The 20,256-nt window shown below is 51.8% G+C and overlaps 1 protein-coding gene across 2 annotated transcripts; it reads right to left on the bottom strand.

Moving 5' to 3' along the window:
• Positions 1-20,256, bottom strand: VPS9D1 (VPS9 domain containing 1). Of its 2 annotated transcripts, none has more exons than XM_043983733.1 (15): positions 20,080-20,256; positions 17,820-17,898; positions 16,990-17,082; positions 16,718-16,880; positions 15,611-15,722; positions 15,383-15,445; positions 15,057-15,109; positions 14,881-14,968; positions 14,538-14,623; positions 12,461-13,050; positions 11,531-11,660; positions 9,183-9,391; positions 9,010-9,094; positions 3,805-3,909; positions 1-2,386 (listed from the first exon to the last, which is right to left on the bottom strand). In XM_043983733.1, exons 1-15 carry the CDS (start codon positions 20,212-20,214, stop codon positions 2,293-2,295), a joined length of 2,085 nt encoding a protein of 694 aa, XP_043839668.1. In that variant the 5' UTR covers positions 20,215-20,256; the 3' UTR covers positions 1-2,292. The 2 variants fall into 2 exon arrangements, with proteins under 2 accessions (XP_043839668.1, XP_043839669.1); XM_043983734.1 differs by having other exon boundaries at positions 12,539-13,050; positions 20,080-20,247.

Consider the following 20,256-nt stretch of genomic DNA (forward strand, 5'->3'; position numbering starts at 1 on the left):
GCCAGTAGTGACCTGTTTATTTCCCTGGCCTTCGGGCCTATCTTTCTGATACATTATCACAGTCCAGACACAGCAGGACCAAAGCCAAGGTGGAGTCTGGCAGATACGCGTTCCACATGAGGCCTGGAGGGTCCTTTACAAACACAAGTGGGAGGGTAAGTAGTAGAGTTTTTGCCCGTAGGACATTAAAGGATTCACAGTGACCTAGGAGGGAACATGAGGGAAGTCAGGAGACGACGCTTGATCTGGAGCAAAAAGCCTGGGGCAGGGGAGACCATAGTGGGGAGCCGAGCCGGCCACGACCACTGGCCAGGACCAAGTTTTCGTGTGAGCACTAGTGCCCATGGGGGAGAACTCCTTGTTTCCTTGGGGGCGGGGAGGGAGGGAACGTCTGCACTGCACAGGACAGAGTGGAAGAGGAGTGGGGGGCAGGAGGGCAAACCAACCATAAGCTTTAAGAGGAGCATCGACAGCCCCCAAACACGGAGAGAACACTTATTCCCACTCTCCCAGTTGTATGCACAGGGCCCAGGTCAGATGAGTTCTAGTGTACAACGAGGCACACTGAATGAATAAATAAATCTAGTACCACTGTTTCTATCACAAAAAGCTTAAAAATTCTGGGCCTTTTCTAGAGCATCTCTAGGACCCCTGACCCATCTATAACTAAGATTCCATGGTAGTGTAACTAGTGACAAAGGCAGGAAAGAACCAAACCCAAGAACGCTCCATCCCAAGCCAGGTTTCCCTTTTCCTCCTCTGCCTCTTGGTTTCTTAGGAGAAATCTAAGCAAGATGCCCCCATCTCCCATTGAGGGCGGGCCCCAACCCCTTGGCAGGGATTCTAGAGTAGTCCTCTGTGTGTGTCCACTTCAGCAGAATGAGACAAAAGGAGGGCTTCCTGTTCATTGAGGGTGGCTGGGCCAGCAAGGGGCCTGACTGTGGGCCCTGCTCTTTTCAGACTCCTCCTCTTAGGGCAGGGGCTGGAAAAACCACCTCAGAGCCTGAGGTTTGGAGGGGCACAACTACCCTAAAACTTGGCACAATGGTTGGGCGTCCAAGGCCTGTAGCTGGTGAGATACGTGGGTGACGGGGCACACCCTGGCACCTCCCTTTGCCAGGGCTGGCTCCACTCCTTGCCTCTAGAGCCCATCCTCTGGCACCCTCCCACAGTGGGGACAGACCTGCTACCTCATCATACTCTGGCCAGACAGTGGACAAGAGGCCACGGGGCCCAGACAGGTGCAGGATGGAGCCTTCCCTCTGGCTCGCTGATCCAGGGTTGGGGAGACACTTTAATTTCTTCTTTCAGTTTTCTTAGATGGACCCTTTCCCCAGTCACCTCCTCCAGAGGCACACCCTGGTCATCACCTGTTCTCCCTGGCTCTACTCCTCCTTGACACCACACCTGTTAAGCTAAGAGGAAGCCACTGGGGCATGGAGCCCAGGGGTCAGGAAGGAACAGGCCCAGAGCTCACCATGCAGCCTCGAGAGCCTCGGCCTCCGTGTTGGGAATTAGGAATAGAGCCCCTGTGACGGGACAAGCCAGACCGGGGTGGGGAAAGGCGGCTCCCTCACTAGCCTAGGGAGGCAGCCTGGAAAGAGGGGAGACAGCTACAGCAATGACTTGGAACAGCCCAGGGCCAGACAGAAGGATCTTGTAGCTGCCTCACTTAATGCCTACAGCTGCATTCACAGAAGCCAGTGCATGCAGTGAGGGGCTCATCTTGGGAGTTTGGGGGCTATCCCAATTTTGCTGAAGGTCCCTTCCTATCCCTGGTCTTGTGGGAGGGAGGGCAGATGCCCAGGGCTCTGGGAAGAGGGGGGTTGGGGATGCCAGTCTCGCCCATGTTGCTGGCTGCCCATGGGGAGGCTGTCCCCATAGTGCTGGAGAGGAAACTCTCATGAGCCCCCCAGAGAGCAGGTTCGAGGTGGAGGTGAGAAGCTCAGGAGACAAAGGGCAGGAGATGAAGGGCAGGAGCCACATTTTTCAAGTTTCACACCCATTTCCTAGAAAGCTCCGCTGCCTCTGGTGCAAGGTGGGTAGGAGAGCTCGATGATGCTGAATAAAGCTAGGAGAGCATTCTGACTGTGTTCCAACCACCAAAGCTACCCAGGTATGTGGAAAAGGGCCCCGCTCAAGCTCTGCTACGGGCACTTGGAGGCCGAGGTCCCTCAGCTCGGTGCCCTCTCGGGGAAGGGAAGTGATGGGCGGCCACAGGGAGCTCCCAGGGGTGGCTGTTCCAGCCTCTTCGGGCACCAGCCAGACCGGGGCACCGCCGCCTCCTCTTGGCTACTTCACCAAAGCCCCACAAGGCAGCAGCTCCACGTAGCTCAGAGCGCTCTGCAGGGAGGTCAGACAGTAACCTTCTTCTCCAATGAGATACCTGGCACAGGGGACAGACAGAGATCATCATCAGCCTGGGGACACCCTCCAGCAGGATCAGTATCATTCCAAGCCCTCCCAGAGGGATTCCTCCAGTCCCATACACATGTACCCGCTATGTTTCCTTCTGCTCTTCAGCACTGGCTTCTGACTGGAGCTGACTAAGCCATGCCACATAAAAGCTGAGAGGAAGTTTAACACACATTTATGGAACATCTATACTGTGTGTGAGGTGTGGCACTAGGCATAGACAGACTCCTGGAACGGAGCTCACGGAGGGGCGGGAGATATACTGACTAATTTACTAATTTACACTCCATTTTTATCCAACTCGGAGGACACTTGGTAGAACAAAAGATTATGAACCCCAGCAACGCCTGCTGTTGTCCATAAAAAAAGGCTATGTGGAGAATGAGAGGGGGCATTTTTTGTAGGTGTATACTCAACAAGGCTGAGGAGGTGCGGCAGCACAGGTGAGAGCACACGAGACCAAGAAGTGGCTAAGTGACCCTGAGTGTAGGGGGAACTGAATGAGATTCTGAAGGGCCCTTCACAGAGCCAAGGTCTCATGGGTGGGTGCCCACCCTCCCAGAAACACTGCTTTCTAGAACATTCAAGCTCCACCATGAGCCTGGGTCTCCTCCACTTTCCCCTCCCTCCCTTTCCTGTCCCATCACATTAAGGTTCAGATGACTCCAAGGTCCACTGGTCAGGCTTGCTCCCCAAGTCATACCCCAGGGAGACTGCTGAGTTGTCAAGTTTCATGAGCAGAACTGTCAGCAAGCGAATGAATGGCTCTGACCCCAAAGAGTGGGGTGGCTTCATGCCTCTTCTTCCCACATCCAAGGAGGTGAGGGTAAGGGAAAAACACAATGGGGATAGTATAACTAGTGGTTATCTGTCTTTTTTTTCTGTCTTCTAAAGACCTCAGCTTAATAAAAAGGCATTTCTAAGGAGCCACGTGCTCTGTTAACTTCTGAGAAAGAGGAGAGGGTCTGAGGAGAGATGTCAGGCCAAATAAAGTCACTGGGGTCGGAATGGAAACAAGAAAGATCCCAACAATTTTAAACAATTGGAACACTGGGAAGAAAAGCCCCCACTACATGTAAGTATCTGTAGCTCACACTTCTGTGTGATGATGCTTTGGGTGGCTAACTCTTGAGTGATTCTGAGCTCTAACCAGGAATAACTGGCCAGATTCACTGGTCAGCCAAGAGCACCAGCCCTGCTGGCTACCAATTCTAGGCATTTCTCCCAATCCCCTCCCAGCAGTCAGATTTCAATATAAAGAGGGGAAAACCCTTGGGGAAAAGATTTCAAAGGAGCCCATCCTCACAGAGGCCCCAAGGTTCACCAAACACTTTCCTCCCCTCCTCAGCCCTTTCAGCCTTCCTCCCACAGACCCCTTCCCATCCCTACCCCTCATGAATGAATTCCTCCAGTGCAGCACACTCAGACACCAGCTGGGGGAGGTTACTCTTCAACACCACATAAGACAGGATGGGTAAGAGATCATCGGCACCACTGCAGAGAAACCAAAAACAGAAGAAGAAAGGAAGGAAATGTGTATTTATTAAGCAGCTGTCTGTGCTGGACACCGTGCTAAGTAAGCACTTTACAAATAGGATCTCACTTGATCCTCACAATAACCTTAGGAGGTAGGTGCTATTATTCCCATACGATAGGTTAGAAAACTGAGGCAGACAGAGGTCAAGTGATTTGCCCAGAGCCACACAGCTGGTAAGCGTCTGAGGCCAAATTTGAACTCGGCACTCTACTCACCGTCTTATAGCTTAGTCAGTGGATTCTGGCCTAAGGATAACAGCTCAGGAATTCCAGTTAAATCAAAGAATCAAAGCTCAGGATCCAGAGGGAAGGAAGGCTGAGGTCAAGGGTCCAATGGAAGGATACTACCTCTACCAAATAGCAGTGTAGTGGGAACGGGTTGGGAGAGTTCCAGGAAAGGAAAAGATACATGAGGTGGCTACATATGGGATCAGCTTACAGTGGGAGGGACACATGCCATAAATGTGATTTGTCTCCTAATATTTTCTTCTGGTTGTTCTTAGTGTTATCAAGATGGAAAGAAACCTATTGACTTCCTATGCTTATTCCAAATATTAAAACTAATGAACAAGTTATGTTTCTGTTTTTTTTTAATATGGATAATTATTTATTTGATTATGGGGGTAAGTTTGTTTTTTTTTTTCTTTAAGTGAGGCAATTGGGGTTAAGTGACTTGCCCAGGGTCACACAGCTGGTAAGTGTTAAGTGTCTGAGGCCGGATTTGAACTTAGGTCCTCCTGACTCCATGGCTGGTGCTCTATCCAATGTGCCACCTAGCTGCCCCAAGTGTATTTCTTTTAAAAAAAGGAGGCATTGGGGGCGGCTAGGTGGCGCAGTAGATAAAGCATCAGCCCTAGATTCAGGAGGACCTGAGTTCAAATCCGGCCTCAGACACTTAACACTTACCAGCTATGTGACCCTGGGCAAGTCACTTAACCCCCGTTGCCCCACCAAAAAAAAAAAATAGGAGGCATTATTTGTCATAAAATAGATGGTATTTGCATAAAAAATTTCTATATAATTCAAATAAAAATAGGAGATTGGGAAAAAAACATTTGTGGTAAATATGACAGATAAAAACATTTAAAATGCAGAAGGAACTGGTAAAATATAACAAAGGTAGCCTACAAGTCACAGCGGATAAATGGCCAAAGGAAATGAATAAAATTTTTCAAAAGAGGTAACACAAATTGTTAATTACCACTTGAAAGAATACTCAACCTCACTAATACCGAAAGATATGCAAGTTAGACAACATTAAGGTACCAATTAAATGCCAGGGGGTTGTAGAGAGAGAGAGTCATTTTTTAGTGGAATAGCAAGACAGTTGAACCCTTCTATAGAACAATCTCTCTCTGTCCAATTACAAAAACAATCGTGTCCTTTGATGCAATAATCCCATTGTTGGGAATGCACACTACAGATGTTAGAGACCAAAGAGGGAGGAATTTGTGAAGTTTTCTTATCAGCATTATTTGTTGTTGTGAAAAAGTGATGACAACCAGCATGGCCAGTGATAGGAAACAGTTACATGCGTGGTGGCACACTGACAATGGAATAGTCTTTTTTTTTTTTTTTGGTGAGGCAAGTGGGGTTAAGTGACTTGCCCAGGGTAACACAGCTAGTAAGTGTTAAGTGTCTGAGGCTGGATTTGAACTCAGGTCCTCCTGAATCCAGGGCCGGTGCTCTATCCACTGCACTACCTACCTGCCCCCAGAATAGTCTTAATAGCTCCTGGAATCTACACTGTCTTTCCCAGCTCAGCAGCTCAATATCATCTTCTACACAAGGCCTTTCTGATGTCTTACCAAGTGGCTTCTCCCCACCAAAATTACGTTTATGAATTGTGTGTGTGTGTGTGTGTGTGTGTGTGTGTGTGTGTGTGTGTGTACAGACATATACATATGTGCATGCATGTATCCTCTAATAGAATGTAAGCTCATTGAGGGCAGGGATTGACTTTTTTGGTTGTTGTTTACCCAGCACCTCACACAGAGCCCAACACCAGAGAGTCAACAGCTTTGCTTCTGACCGACAATTCCCTCAATTACCACCCCCACCCCATTCCTTCATCTTCTCTGTACCAGTCTGTTTTTATGTCAACTGCTTGTCAACAAGCATTGACTAAGCACTTAGCGCTAAGTGCCACGCACTTTGCTACTCACTGGGGATGTAAAAGCAGAAATAGGGTCTCTGCCTTTAAGAGCTTCGCATTCTAACTGGGGAAACAGTATACAAAGACTATACATACGAGACATATTCAGTATAAATGGGAGGTGATCTGAGAGGAGGCACTAGCAGTGGGCAGGGACCTGGTCTTTTCAAGGAGAGATCTGAACTGTCTTGAGGGAAGCCTGGCTGGATCATGCAGATGAGGGCAATGTTTAAGAAGCCTGGAAAAGGGCCGCTCTGGAAAGCACTTTGCAACTCTGCCCCCAAACTACCCACCTGTGCATACCCTGTGTCCCACACCACCTTGGTCTACAGGACCCATATGTACAAAAATAATTCCTGCAAGGTATCACAGATTTAGGGTTGAGGGGGTGCCCATCAATCTCATAATGTCTGCACAAGTGATGATGTATGAATATGATAGAATAGAGAAGGCAGTAGTGCCATGCTATAAGAAAAGATGAAGGAGGGGGCAGCTAGATGGTGCAGTGGATAAAGCACAGGCCCTGGATTCAGGAGGACCTGAGTTCAAATCCGGCCTCAGACACTTGACACTAGCTGTGTGACCTTGGGCAAGTTGCTTAACCCTCACTGCCCCACAAACAAACAAAAAACAAAAGAAATGATAAAGGAGATGGATCCAGAGAGACCTGGTGGGGGAAGGGGGGCAGGGGGGAGAGATTGAAAAATCATAAAGGGGCTGGGCTGGGAAGGCATTTAAAACCTAAAGAGAGGATCTTATATTTGATCCTGGAGTCTGCCAAGTGGGGGGTGGGGGAAGGGTGAGGTGGACAGACCTTTGCTTTAGCAAGGTCCCTGTGGCAGCCAAGTGGAACATGGCCTGCCATGGGGAGGGACTTGAGGCAGGGAGACCAACCAGCAGCTACCACAGTAGCTCAGGCAGGTGTAAAGTGATGAGGGCCTGCACCAGGGTGGGGGCAGTGCCAGGGAAGAGAGCAGGGCACAGCCAAGACATTTTGTGGGGTCAGAAATGAAAAGACTTGAGGATAGCACTGAGGCTGGGGGCGGTACCCTTGACAACAATAGGGAAGTTAAAAGGTATGTTTTAGACATGTTAAGTTTGAGATGTCAGTGTCCGAGAGGCAGCCGGAACTCAGGAGAGCGGTTGGGGCTGGATAAACAGATCTGAGAAACCCTGGCAGAACAATGGTAACTGGAGAGAACAGGCCACGAGCCCCACCTGAACAACCCTAAGGCGTGGGGGCAGAACTGTGCTGGGTACGGCTTACAGCTCCTCCTGACCTGCCCCTTCGCAATAACAGCATGGCTCACATTTAGGGTGTGCAGAACGCTCATCAGTAGGTACTATTCTGCTCATTTTATAAATGAGCGAACTAGAAATGTTGACAGACCATTTAGGATTATAGCTCTGCTTATGTCCAGAGTGGGATTTGAACCCAGGATTCCTCAATGGAGGACCCTTGCAGCTTTAACTGGGAGCCCGTGACTCTCTGAGGCCTGTGGAAGGATGGGGTGTAAGAAGAACTACGGAGTCTAGGACCTGCCCAACCCCCAACTTGGAGCAGAGTTAGGCCCTTGACCTCAGGCCCTTTGCACTTGACCTAGCTCAGCAGGAAGCTGCTTCAGGATGAGACAGTCAGGAAGAAAGAGAGCCCAATGTGGGGAGTGACGGCCAAGACAGATGGGATGAAATGAGCTCAGGGCAGAAAATGGTGAGAGGAGAGTTAACTGACAACTGCCAGACTTTTAGGGGTCAGATGGTGAGATGAGAAGGAGGGAGGATAAAGAAACTGAACATCTCTGGGACCCCCCAACAAGAAAAACCAGCAGCATTTAAACTTAGGAGGCGGATGGGAACAAGGGAATGAGGGTCATACCACGCCCTGAGAGTGAAAGGGGTGCTCACAAGGCTCTGCCCCATCCAGCTGAGGGGGACAGCAGGAAGGCTGGGGCACAGTCTGAGTCTGGAGCCTGGGATGATCTTTTCTGGTCTGGGCCTCCAGCTTTCAGCATGGCATAGGCAGGGCTGAATGCAGTCAGGCTGCAGGCACTGTCCAAGGTCAAGGACGCTCTCCAAGAGAATGGAGAAGACACGGCGTATTTCCCTGGAGGAATGCTAGCACCTAGCATTTACACGGCACTCTGGAGTCTGTGAAGCACCTCACATGGGCTCTCTCTTCACCTCCCGCCTGGGCACAGGCCCGCTCTGGGTACTCCCCGTCCCCATCCTTGGGTGTGCGGTCCTCCCCCCTGAGATGACCAGCTCCCTGAGGGCAGGCGGCCTTCCTTTTTCATATTGGTATCCCTAGCACTTAGCACTGTGCCTGGCAGACAGCAGGCACCTAAATGTTTATCGACTACTACCTCCTTTGATCCTCACAACAACCCTGGGAAGAAGGTGCTACTATCATCCCCATTTGACAGAAGAGGCACATGAAGCTAAGACAGAGTAAGTTCTCTGCCCAGGGTCACCTAAGCAGTGTTTGAGGCTGGCTGTGAACCAGGGCGCTTTCCTAGAGCTGCCACAATGGGGATGGATCTTGGCTTAGACCCCAGCATAATTCTCTAGGGCTACGGGAGAAGAGTCTTCTGTCACAGGGCTCCAAGCGGTAGAAACTGAACGCCATCATAGGAAAAACCACGTCCCCATCCCTTGGGTGACTCTGACAGTTACGCTGCCCGATGGGCCACCCCCCAGCTTCAGATGCAGAAGCTGCACCCATATTGACATCTCAACTGACTGGGTCTCTGAAGCCAGCCCGGCCCCAGGTGTGCCTTTTAGAGGGAGCCTCTAGGGACAAAGGTAAGACTGAGCCTGGGATTCTCAGTGCATGTTCCCGGTGCAGTGTGCATGCCAGCGGGAAAGCCCCCATGTGACAATCCAGAACGGGGCGCAGTACTCACATGGCCATCATGCTGGGCTGCAGGCGTGACTCCTTGGCCCTGCAGTACTCCTCTGCACACTCACAGATTTTGCGAAGAGCCCGAACTGCGAGGGGTAGAAGGGGAGGCTTTGGTGAAATCGGCAAACGCCTCACCTCCCGTGGCCCCGCACCACAGCCTTGCCCGGCTCTTACCGATGCACTCGAGCTTCTTCTGGGGACAGCTCTCCAGCACCATCAGGCCTAGCTCTTGGACCGCCGTGCAGTAGGGGTAGGACGCGGACTCTCTGAGTCCCGCCTCCTGAGGGAAGAGTTTGGAGGCGATGCCCAGGGCGGAGGGAGGCATGTTTCCACAGAGCTCCATGCTCCTGCTCAGGGCCGCTTCTCGGGCCTGGTAGACGATCCTGTCAGAAAAGAGATGAGGGTTGGACTGGGCCTGGAGGGAGAATGGTATGGGAATGGTACATTTCCTAACTCTACTGGTTTCAAAGATCCTGGGAAACTCATGGGGCACATCTGTGAATGAGAGGGGGGTGAGGGGGATTATCTGTACCTCATCCCACCAAAGGGCTGGGGGGGGGGGGGGAATCCTTCATGCTGGTCTCAAGTGTGCATGCGTGGGAATGAGGGTTGGGAATTCCTTGTCAGGTCCAAAGAAAATCAAGATGGATGTTTCTTCAGAAACCATACTAAGGGCACACACAAAGATGATCCCCAAGCCTGTGATGAAAGATGAGATGAGAGGATGAACAAAGAACCACATAAAGACCTGAAATGCAAATGGAAACACCATCAAAGCCTCAGATGAGCCAGGCTCCTAAAGATGGTTATAAGAGAATAAGAATAAACTCCCCCTCCCCAGAATGAACTAAGAAATAAGTTCTAATTAGGACCATAAGTAAAACTGGAAAGTCTTCTAAATAGACAAGAGGAACACAAAAGACAAAAGCTGACCTTTTATCAGGTGGGAGAGGGAAAATTGACAACAGATGATACTAGAAAAAAATTTTTTCTGGACCCTTATTTGAATTACAGTCTTTACAATCAAGGTTAATTAGGTAACTAGGTAATGAATAATGAAGTAATCGGGTCACGAACCAGGTACTTTTGAAGTATGAGACATCAAAACTCAAATAAGAGGGAAAAAATGACTAAAAATAGAAAGGATTCACACAAGCAGGCCCTAAAGCATGGAATCTGGGGCACAGGAATTGACTGTATTTTGTAATCACTTATTAACCTAACATTTCAGGAAAATCGTGGAGAACTACTGGTTCTTTTTTTTTTTCTTTTTAGGGCAATGAGGGTTAAGTGATTTGCCCAGGGTCACACAGCTAGCAAGTGTTAAGTGTCTGAGGCCGGATTTGAACTCAGGTACTCCTGACTTCAGGGCTGGTGCTTTATCCACTGCGCCACCTAGCTGCCCCTGAACTACTGGTTCTTAAAATGATTTTTAAAAATAAAATTTAATTTGAAAGAAAAACAAAGAAATTTTAAATAGCCTCATGAGGGGGATTGGTCTAAAAAAAAATAAGGTTCATTTAGAACCAAAGAGTAGAATATCTTATCAGAAAAAAATAAACAACCCCATATAGAAAAGGCTTTGAGTCCATTATTAGCCTAAGTAGCCTTTCTAATGATAGTCGGCACTCACATATTGCCTTAATATTTATGAAGTGCTTTACACATGTTGTCTGGGTTGATCCTCACAACAACCTCATGGGGCAGGCGCTTCTATTGTCTCCATCTTATATATGAGGAGACCGAGGCTGAACGTGTTCAAGGGGCTCGCCCAGCACGGCACAGCTAGTAAGTGTCTGGAGAAGGAAAAGCTGAAGATGAGGCAGAGGACATTATGTTCAATGCAGTCAATTCAAGTAGGCAAAAAGAAAAAAAAAAACCAAAGGTGATCTTGGGTTATAGTTACAGAAAGGGGGCAGCTAGGTGGCACAGTAGATAAAGCACCGGCCCTGGATTCAGGAGGACCTGAGTTCAAATCCAGCCTCAGACACTTGACACTTGCTAGCTGTGTGACCCTGGGCAAGTCACTTAACCCCCATTGCCCCGCAATCAATCAATCAATCAATCAATCAATCAATAAGATAATATGAGACATGGTCCAGGACTGCAGACAGCTTATGGTTTAGCTATACGGTTTCTTATGTTTAAGTGCTAAGTGCGTGATCAAGAAAAAAAGGAATCGGAGAAGAAAGACATCCGTGTGGGCAGGAGTGGTCTAGGGAGCCTTCGAGAAGCAAAGGGAACAGAAGAAGGAGCGAGCCTTGTCTTCTGCAGGTCCACAGAATTTCAGAGCTAGAAGGAAGCTCAGTGACCCTCTAACCGACACCCCAAAGACATCCTGACTGTAACAGATGGGACGAGTTGTCTTCTAGTCTCTGCCTGCAGACCTCCCAGAGGTGTCCGTTCCTCTTTCAGCCAGTTTTGTCAGAGAGGGAGGACACCAGCCCGACCAAGGGGAAAGGCTCATGATGAAGAGTGGCTACCTCTGGATAGAGAAAAGGGGCCACCCTTTTCTGCCTTACCTGTAGAGAGCCAGCAGGGGTGCCCACAGCGGGGAGAAGAAGGGCTCCTCGATGCAGGCCAGACATCGGTCCTTGGAGGCAGTCGTGTTTAAGCCCTCAAATGCCAGGAGGGTAAGGGAAAGCAATCTGTCTGCCGGGAGCAGAGAATGAAGGACGTTCATGAGAAGCCACCAGAGGCACCAAGGAGCCCCAGGCTCCTGCGACTTCTATTTAAGAATAAATCTCTGGGGAACAGTCCCCCGTGGCTGCTGAAATTCCCCACCATCCTGCTCCCGAACCCCAGAAGTCCCTCAATACCACCTGCCGGTCCTGTTTTCCCATAGATGCTGTGTCTGCAGATGGCCAGACATCACGGGCATTCGCCTGAGCTCATGAGAAGTCATCTGACCCTGTCTCCATGGCCTTATTTGTGAATCCTAGCCAGGAGAGGCTCTGGAAAGGCTCAGGGGAAGCCTTTCAGAGACCTGTGCGGTCTGCGCTTCCCCTTCGCTCATCTCAGGGACCACGGGCACAGCGAGTCCAAGCTGCTGCCGGCTTCAGAGCCACACAAGCAGGAGGGTGAAGTGGCGCTGCGGGCTGGCTGGGAAGGGGTGGGGGAGGAGGGCTGTGCCCACCCTCTCCAGCAGTAACTGGAGGAATAGGACTGCTCTTCTTACCTCCCCACTACTACCGCCTGTTCCTGAGGCTTTCTTGGTGCACCTCCCTCCTGGTCTACTAAAGGCCACCTACGCCCACCAGGCTCCTGATTCCCCGGGGGTCTTTCCGGGTGAAGCAGCTGTGGGGAACGGTAGGAACAAGCAATCTCTGCTTAGGAGAGCAAGGGGACCGATGGCCTCGGTTGGTTGGGACATGGCTCCCTCCTGTGGCCAAGGAGCATCAGAACAGGGCGTTTAGGGGAACCCGGGGTGCAGCTTAGAGGAAGGCCCCTACCCAGTCTCCATCTTCTGCTCCTAATGGGGCCTCCCCTTTTCTTGGCCCTCCCGTCACTGCCTGGCCGCCGAGCCTCACCGATGGCATTGTGCACGTCCTTTACGATGCTCTTCAGCTGCTCCGGCAAGGTTGTCGGCTTCTTGCCAGGGGTTTGTGCCCCTGCGAGACCCCCCGGTGCTCGGGCCCAGGGGTCTGGAGCTGCTAAGAGATGCTCCAGGTCCTCAAAGGAGCTGTCCTTGTCCAGCAGACCGGGAGCGATGTCCAGCAGGGGAGAAGGGGAGCCTGTGGAGCTGCTCTCCATTTCTCTGTCCGGGGGGCAGGGATGCGGCAGGGGGCTGGGGAGGCCAGCAGGCGAGCTTTCCTGGGTCAGCCTGACGGGCTCAGGGAGGGTGAACATGCAGTGGAGGCTCTGGGAAGCTCGAAGCCGCCGACTGCCAGGGGCCAGCAGCCCATCTGTGCCCAGGGAAAGGGAAGGGCAGCCCAGGCTGGTCTTAGAGTCGGCTGCGTGCTTGCTGATAACGGGGTACAGTCTGTTGTACACGGCGCACTGCAGCTTCTTCAGGAGCTGGGAGACTGGATGGTCAGGGAAACTAGAAGCCGAGGGAGGGAGAGCAGCTGGTTATAAAGGAAGCTAGGAAGCGGCCAGCCGGCCATTTCAGGAAGCCCCTCAGTGAGGCCAGGGAGAGGGCACTGGGCTGGGGAGCTGGCTCCGGACCCTCCCGCCACACCAGCCGCTGTGCTCTTTCCGGAAGGGCTGCCGAAATCCAGAGGGCAGGAATAGAGAGGCAGCGGCCTGAGAGAGCTCTGGAAGCCACCCTTCCTGCTCCCAGCTTGATGTCAGCCCGCCACCTCCCCGACCACAGGAAACTGACCCCCCCAAAGACCCTTCTACCGGGCTGCTTTGCCCCACCCTGAATCCTCTGGCTGAGGCAGCTCGGCATCAGCCCCAACTTCTCCCTCCCTGCACACGGATGACCCGTCTGGCGCCATCCTGTACACCCGCCCTTGCTCTCCACTCATACTGTGGCCAGCCCACTTCCCGCCTTCTTCATCACCTTTCACCTGGACTCATCTTCCTGTATGTTGTCTCTCCTCCGAGAGGAGAGTCAAAGTGCCTTTCCTCACTGCAGCTCTGACCGAGCCGCTCTCCATGCTTTAACCCCATCCTCACACCTCTGGACCTCTGTCCCTGCCTCTGAAGAATCCCTAGTGTTCTTCCAACTTCTGCAGAGGCTCCAGCCTTTCCCGCCCTTCCCCCGCCTCCTCTGTGTCTCTAGCAAATACCCAGACGGGTACAGTGCATGTGATTTCCCCAACAGGCAAAGGCTGTTCCATTTGTGTCTGTGCCCCTGGCCGCTAGGTGGCGCCATAGTCAATAGAGCCTTGGGCCTGGAAGGGTCGTCTTCTCAAGTTCAATTCCGGTCTCAGACACTTACTAGCTGTGTGACCCTGGGCAAATCACTTAACCCTGCTGGCCTCAGTCCCTCATCTGTAAAGTGAACCGGAAAAGGGAACAGCAAAGCACTCCGGTGTCTTTGCCAAGAAAACCCCAAATGGGGTCACAACAGGGACTGAAAATGACTGCACACCTAGCCCGGTTCCAAGGAAGAGGTGCTTAATAAATGCTTCATGAGTGACTCACAGCATCCTTCAATAAAATGAGCACAAGAAGCCAAGGGCTGGCTAACTCTAGTCCTGTCAGAAAAAAGCCAGAGATCCAAAGATCACAGACCCAGCACAGGAAGGGACCTCGGAAGCCATCTCATTTAACCCCCTCATTTTACAAATGAGGAAACTGAGGCCCTGTAAGATGAGTCACCTCCCTGGCATCCTGAGACTGGATTTGAAGTCAGAAAGACCCGGGCTCCACAACTCCTCCAGACAGTGCTGAGCTGAGCTAGCATAGACGACTCAGAACCTCCTGAACCCCAGTTCCCTCATCTCCTCATCTGTCTGTCATTCCTCCTTCACAGAGTAGCTGGGAGGCTCACGTGAGCCAATCCAAAAGCCCATAGGTATCAGCCGCAATAATTCTTAGCTAACCCCATGGGGGGGGGGGGGGGCAGGTCTCCGCTACCTGAGGAGGTGACAGACAAGGCTCGTCACCAGGGAGAGGTCGTTGGGGTTTCTCTTCAGTTTGGCTTTCCAGTGCTTTGGCCAATCCTGCTAGAAGAGAGGGGGTGTCAGTCACCAGCAGCGCGTCCTCGGCCGCTCCTGTCCTCTGCTGTGCTGCCTCCCGAGGTGGGAGGGTCTCACCACAGACACAGGGGCCAGAATCTAGGGAAAGCGCTTTCTAAGGCTCCCCGCTTCTCACAACGGGAGGAAGGTCCCATCACCGTCCAGTCACTCCTAGCAAAAGGTAGCCCTCCTCCACAGAGCAAACCAAGCCAAGCCAAACCGTGGTCGAGGCCAGCACTCACGTGGTCTTGCTCATACTCCAGGATGGCAGCATAAAGGGCCCGCTGCTCCTGCTCTTCTGGAGTCAGGGTCACTCGGCTACAGAACCTCCTGTGGGGAGGGCAGGGGCAGTGACTCAGGGAGCCCAGTGACAAAATTCCTGCTTCCCAAACTCTGAAAGATGCAGGGTAAGTCTCACCTGTTAGCAGCTTCCTGCAGCCGCAGCCTGCGCTCCTCCATCTTCCTTTGCAGCTGGGGTGGTCAAGTCAAGGAGAGACGTCCCTCGGCTGAAAGGATTGCCCACAGCAGCCTAGAGTTGGGAGTGTCACTCCCAGGGATACTGAGGCAAAGATAAAGGTCGCTCCCAGGACCAAAAACTTCTTGGGAGACCCGTCCTTTCCAGGGCCAGATAAAATTAAACCCATCTCCCCAAGTCATCCCTGGGCTCAACATGCTCCCACTCCTTCCACACTCTCAACTGAGCCGCGAGTCTGATGCTTCTTGGACACGGGCTGGAAAGGATACTGTCTCCTCCCGGGCTTTGGCAATCACCAAGTTCTCCATCATCTGCCGCTGCAGGGACAGAGTCTGTGACATGGAAGGGGAAAGGTGAGGCTTCCTCTGTCATGGGTAGGCTGCTTCTCCAGACTCCCTGCTCCCAGGGAGATGTTCTGGCCCCCGGCCCTGCTGCCAGCGCCCCCAACCCTCAGCTCCTGGGCTTCTTCAAGCCTTGGCCAGGAGCTTCTCACTCACCAAGGATGTCTTCTGCACGGCCTGGCTGGGATTCAGCCGGGCCATCCGCGCCTCAAAGGAAGCTTTCAGCTTCTGATTCTGTAAGGAAGCTTCTTCCAGGGGTGTCAACTCCCTGCAAAGTTTCCATAAATTGACACGCAGCCTCGGGATCCTTGGAGGGCTTGGGAAAGGCTGGTGCTTCTGGAGCCAGCAAAAGAGCTAGCAGCCCCTCGTAGGGCTCCTTGCTTCAAATGGTACAAGTGAAGCTTGTGCTGGCTGACAGGTGCCACAGGGCATGCTCCCCCCCCCCCCAACACACACACAGACACAGACTGACACACAACACAGACACACACACACACACAGGGACACACAGAGACACATGCAAACATACACACAGAGACACACAGAGACACATACGCAGACACATACACAGAGAAACACAGACACAGGACACACATTGATACACACACAGACACACACACAGACACACGCACAGACACAGAGATACACACAGAGACACACTGACACATACATACACAGACACAAACATAGATACACAGACACAGAGACACACTGACACAGACACAGAGACACACACTCCCATGGACAAAGTAAAGGGTTAAAACTATCACATCCCATGAGCTCCTACAGACTGGCCAAATGCCCCACCACTCCAATCTGTCCTGTAGATTACATGCTAAGAAGACTTGGGTCTTCAGAGAGAAGGTGACTGAGAGGTCTAGGATGCCTTAAACCCAACCAAACTGGGGACCTCATGGTGCCAAGGTACCTTCTCTAGCCTTTAGGGCTCTGCAGAAGGCTGGGGACAGGCCAGTCTGGAGACAAGGAAAGTCCTTGGAGGGATAAGAAACCAGATCTATCCATCCCAACTTAGGTTCTTCTATGAAACTAGGGTCACCTATCTTCTCCATGAGCTGGCTGCCCTCTTGCTGAGGCCACTGCAATGAGAGGGCATTCACCCAGGGAGCCAGGAGGAGAGGAAGTCTTAAGTCAGACTTTGGGTCTAACTCGTCATGTCACATCCAGTCCCAGTAACGCTTGCTTTGTCCCCCACACAGACACTTTTGTGAAGGCTCTATCTAATGCTTATTTTGCCCCTCTTACTTCTTAGAACTTTGTGACTCAACCACCTGCAGCTTCTGGAAGATTTCAGGGGGCAGAAAGGGACACAGCTTTCCCCCCTCATCTGAATATACCCTGCGGTGTCGGCTGGCTGGGTTGTGGCCCGGAACGGCCGCAGGGATGGCTGGCTTCAGTCGGGTTGTCCCTGCATGATACACAAAGACAAGGGTCAGAAGAAAGGGGGTCCAGCTGCACACAAAAGATGAAGAAGAGAAAGCAGTCCCAGAGAGCTCTCCCTTCTGCTAAGCACTCACCCAGTTTGGCAGCTGTTGACTTGGCCCTCTCCAAACACTGCTCAGCCAACTTTAGCATCTTTGGGGTGTCTGGAGTCACCGTGTCACCCCCCTCTGATGGAGAGAGAAGACAGTGAATTTGGGTTCAACTGGATCTCCAAACTGAGATCTTCCTAAGCCAGGCTAAGATAAAGAGTGAAGGGAGCAAAACTACTTCATTCCCCACTGCACCCAATGGAGGGGGACTCAGCTTCTCTAACACCCATCAGGAATGAACACCAAGTCTTGGGATCCCCCGACCAGCACTCTCAACAGACCAATGAGTACAGCGCCCACCTAGTCCTCCCATGATGTCAGCAATGGGACAAAATAGAATACAACCAAGAACGGAGGGTTCTCTCTCTCTTTTTTGGTGAGGCAATTGGGGTTAAGTGACTTGCCCAGGGTCACACAGCTAGTAAGTGTCAAGGGTCTGAGACTGGATTTGAACTCAGGTCCTCCTGAATCCAGGGCCCCTGCTCTATCCACTGCACCACCTAGCTGCCCCCTAGAGGGTTCTCTTTAAGTCTTTCCACTTCCACTTAGGAGGAAACGTTGTGGAACTAGAACCTGCCCTCTGAAGAGACTACAGGGAACAAGTCTTGAGGGCCTTCAGAATTTCTCTCTGGAAACAAATGAGATTGGCTCTGTCCAACTGGCAAGTGTCCACTTCTTTCTGTTATAAGAAGGTTGGAGAAATTCAGGAAAACCTGAACCACAGGGCCTGCCAAGTAATGAAAGCCAGTGGAGCTGCTCTGAGCAGAGGAAGGATCGACATTAGTGGGCCAAGGAGCTAGAGAGTCCCTTGGTACCTTTTGTAGTAGTCCCTGCTTCTTCCAGCAGCACCTGGGAAATGTAGTGGATGCTCTTCAGGTATTCCAGGTAAGCCTCCTATTTTCCAGAGAGGAAAGGAAAAGTCAATCTCAGACTGCTCCATCTGGTACTAGTCTAGAAACTCGAGCATCCCAAACAACAGGTTGGACTTTCCCATTTATCAGTAGGTGACAATCTCTAGTTGCTGCTGCACCCATGACTCGTTGATTCTGTTTCTTTTCTCCCAAAGGTCTCATCAGAACCACTGCCTGGATCAAAGTCAAGATACCGAAAGAGAAGACTCCATTTCAACAATCCAGAATGTAACATGGTATATTTTCCAACTTTAAAGCACTCTTGCTGTCTATAAAGCTGAACCCACATCAATTTTAAGTAGCTAGTGACTGAAAATCAACTGGGCATCTTCTCTCTGACCTCTCCTTAGACACAAGAAGGAAATGAAATTCTCACTTAAGAGGAAGAGAAGCAGCAGCTTCAGCTAACTTCTCAAACCTTTGATCACAAAGATTCCTTCCTATTCCCACAAACTGAAGACCTGAAACTTTTAAAAACTTTCAGTTTTTAGGAGTTTTTAAAATTTGAAATAAATCAGTTAATCCCAAAATCTCCTTGAATCACCTCTTACTTTACATCTTTTTTTTTTTTTCCAGCTCCCAGGTGGGTCTGTAGGAATCTAAAAGCATATATTAGACTTAAGGTTTCACACTTTGAGAATGTACCCATATTCACCTCTCCCCTAAGGCATAATGCATATGATTCAGTCCAGTGGGGATATGATGCTTTGAGGGCTCCTTTCAAAAATGGGGAATCTCTTTCTTCCTCTGCATCCTTAAAACATCCCCTGGGGAGCCTACCACAGTTACACCTTGTAGGGGCAGATCTGTCTGACACAGTGTAGGGCTGTGGAACCACAGTGGGGCTCCAGCATCTTGGTTCTGTAACTTAAAGTACTGATGACCTTCAATAAGCATTATGAGGCCAGGATGAATTCTGTGCAGAATTCCTGGCATCAAGGGAAACCTGTTCTCCAAGAAAATAAACTCAGAAAAAAGGAACTTGATTCAGGCATTTGCATTTCATGCTACACCTGACATTTAGCACCTGCCTCCTTCCCTGGCCAGTCCAGTGGCTCAGCCTGCTTTTCCACCTGCTCTCCAGCTTTTGACTTGGCTCCCTTCTTACCGATGATCCACAACCTGTCTTAAAGGTCTCTGCTTTTCTCCATTATTGCTCCTGACTACTGGCTGGGCTGACTACCCCCTTCAGTACCAAAGTCACCCCCAGAGCTTATCTTTCCTTGATTGATTGATCATTGGCTGCCCAGGACAGAAGCACCAGAGTGGAGATCCACCTTTGGTGGTAGAGGGAGGTTTAGGTCAAGAGGGAAAGACAGGGACCTCCTCTCCACTTTGGGGGAAGCCTCGGCTTCCTTTGGAGGGGGTGGTCAATGCTCCTCTCAGTGCCCTGTCATTCAGGACAGGGCGAAGGGCTGAAATCTCATGGGACGTTCTGCATCTTTGAGGTCAGCTCTCCAGCCACACTTTTCTCCTAAGGTTTGGCCGGGTTCTCCTGCGGGTCATCACATCGCATTCCCCCCCCCCCCATCATACTTATTGGCATCCCCTTCATACCCCAGGGCACTAGGGTCAGGACCGACGGCACCATTCCTTCCTTCCTGTATCTCTGCGTCAGGCACCCAGTGGGCGCTGTAAAATATCTGAATTTTGTACTGGGAGACTCCAGGGAATTAAGGGGTACAGTGACTGTAAATGGGGAGACACTTCCAATGCCCGATGCCCCCCCAATTACCTCCCTCTTCTTCAGGGACAGTGAGCGGTGGGCTCTGAGGATGTGTGAGGTGAGAGGGCACCTCTTCCTCTGTATTTATGGGCACCCCTCTTGACAGGGGATCCCCCTCCTCACAGAGGCTGCCCCTCCCTTTTCCTTTCTCACCGAGGCTTCCCCCTCCCCACAGGGCCTCCCCCTACTCCACTCCCTCTTCCCAGGGCCTTCCCCGCCCCCTTAGTCCGGGATCCCCTCCCCTTCCCCCGGGGGCTCCCCGGCCTCACAGGGGCTGCCCCTCCACTGATCCACGGGGAACGCCCCCTCCCCCTTCTGCGCCGCGGCTTCCTTTCCTCCTCCCCCTCCCTCCAGGGGCTGCCCCTGCCCCTCCCCCGCCCTCCCGGGGCTGCTCCTCCCCCTGAAGTCCCCCTCCCGGGGCTCCCCGGCCCCGCTCACCAAAGGCCGGTTGCCGGCGTCTAGCTCGATGGCTCCGTGGGCCAGCTTCATGGCACTCTGCAGCGGCTTCATCGCGCAGTCCCCCGCGGCCCCCGCCACCGCCGCCGCCGCCGCCGCCGCCGCAGTAGCCGCCATGGCGCCCGCCAGGCTGCGGGGAGGAGGCGGCGGCGGCGGTGG

Source organism: Dromiciops gliroides, chromosome 2 (genome assembly GCF_019393635.1).
Source record: "Dromiciops gliroides isolate mDroGli1 chromosome 2, mDroGli1.pri, whole genome shotgun sequence".
NCBI classification, from domain to species: domain Eukaryota; kingdom Metazoa; phylum Chordata; class Mammalia; order Microbiotheria; family Microbiotheriidae; genus Dromiciops; species Dromiciops gliroides.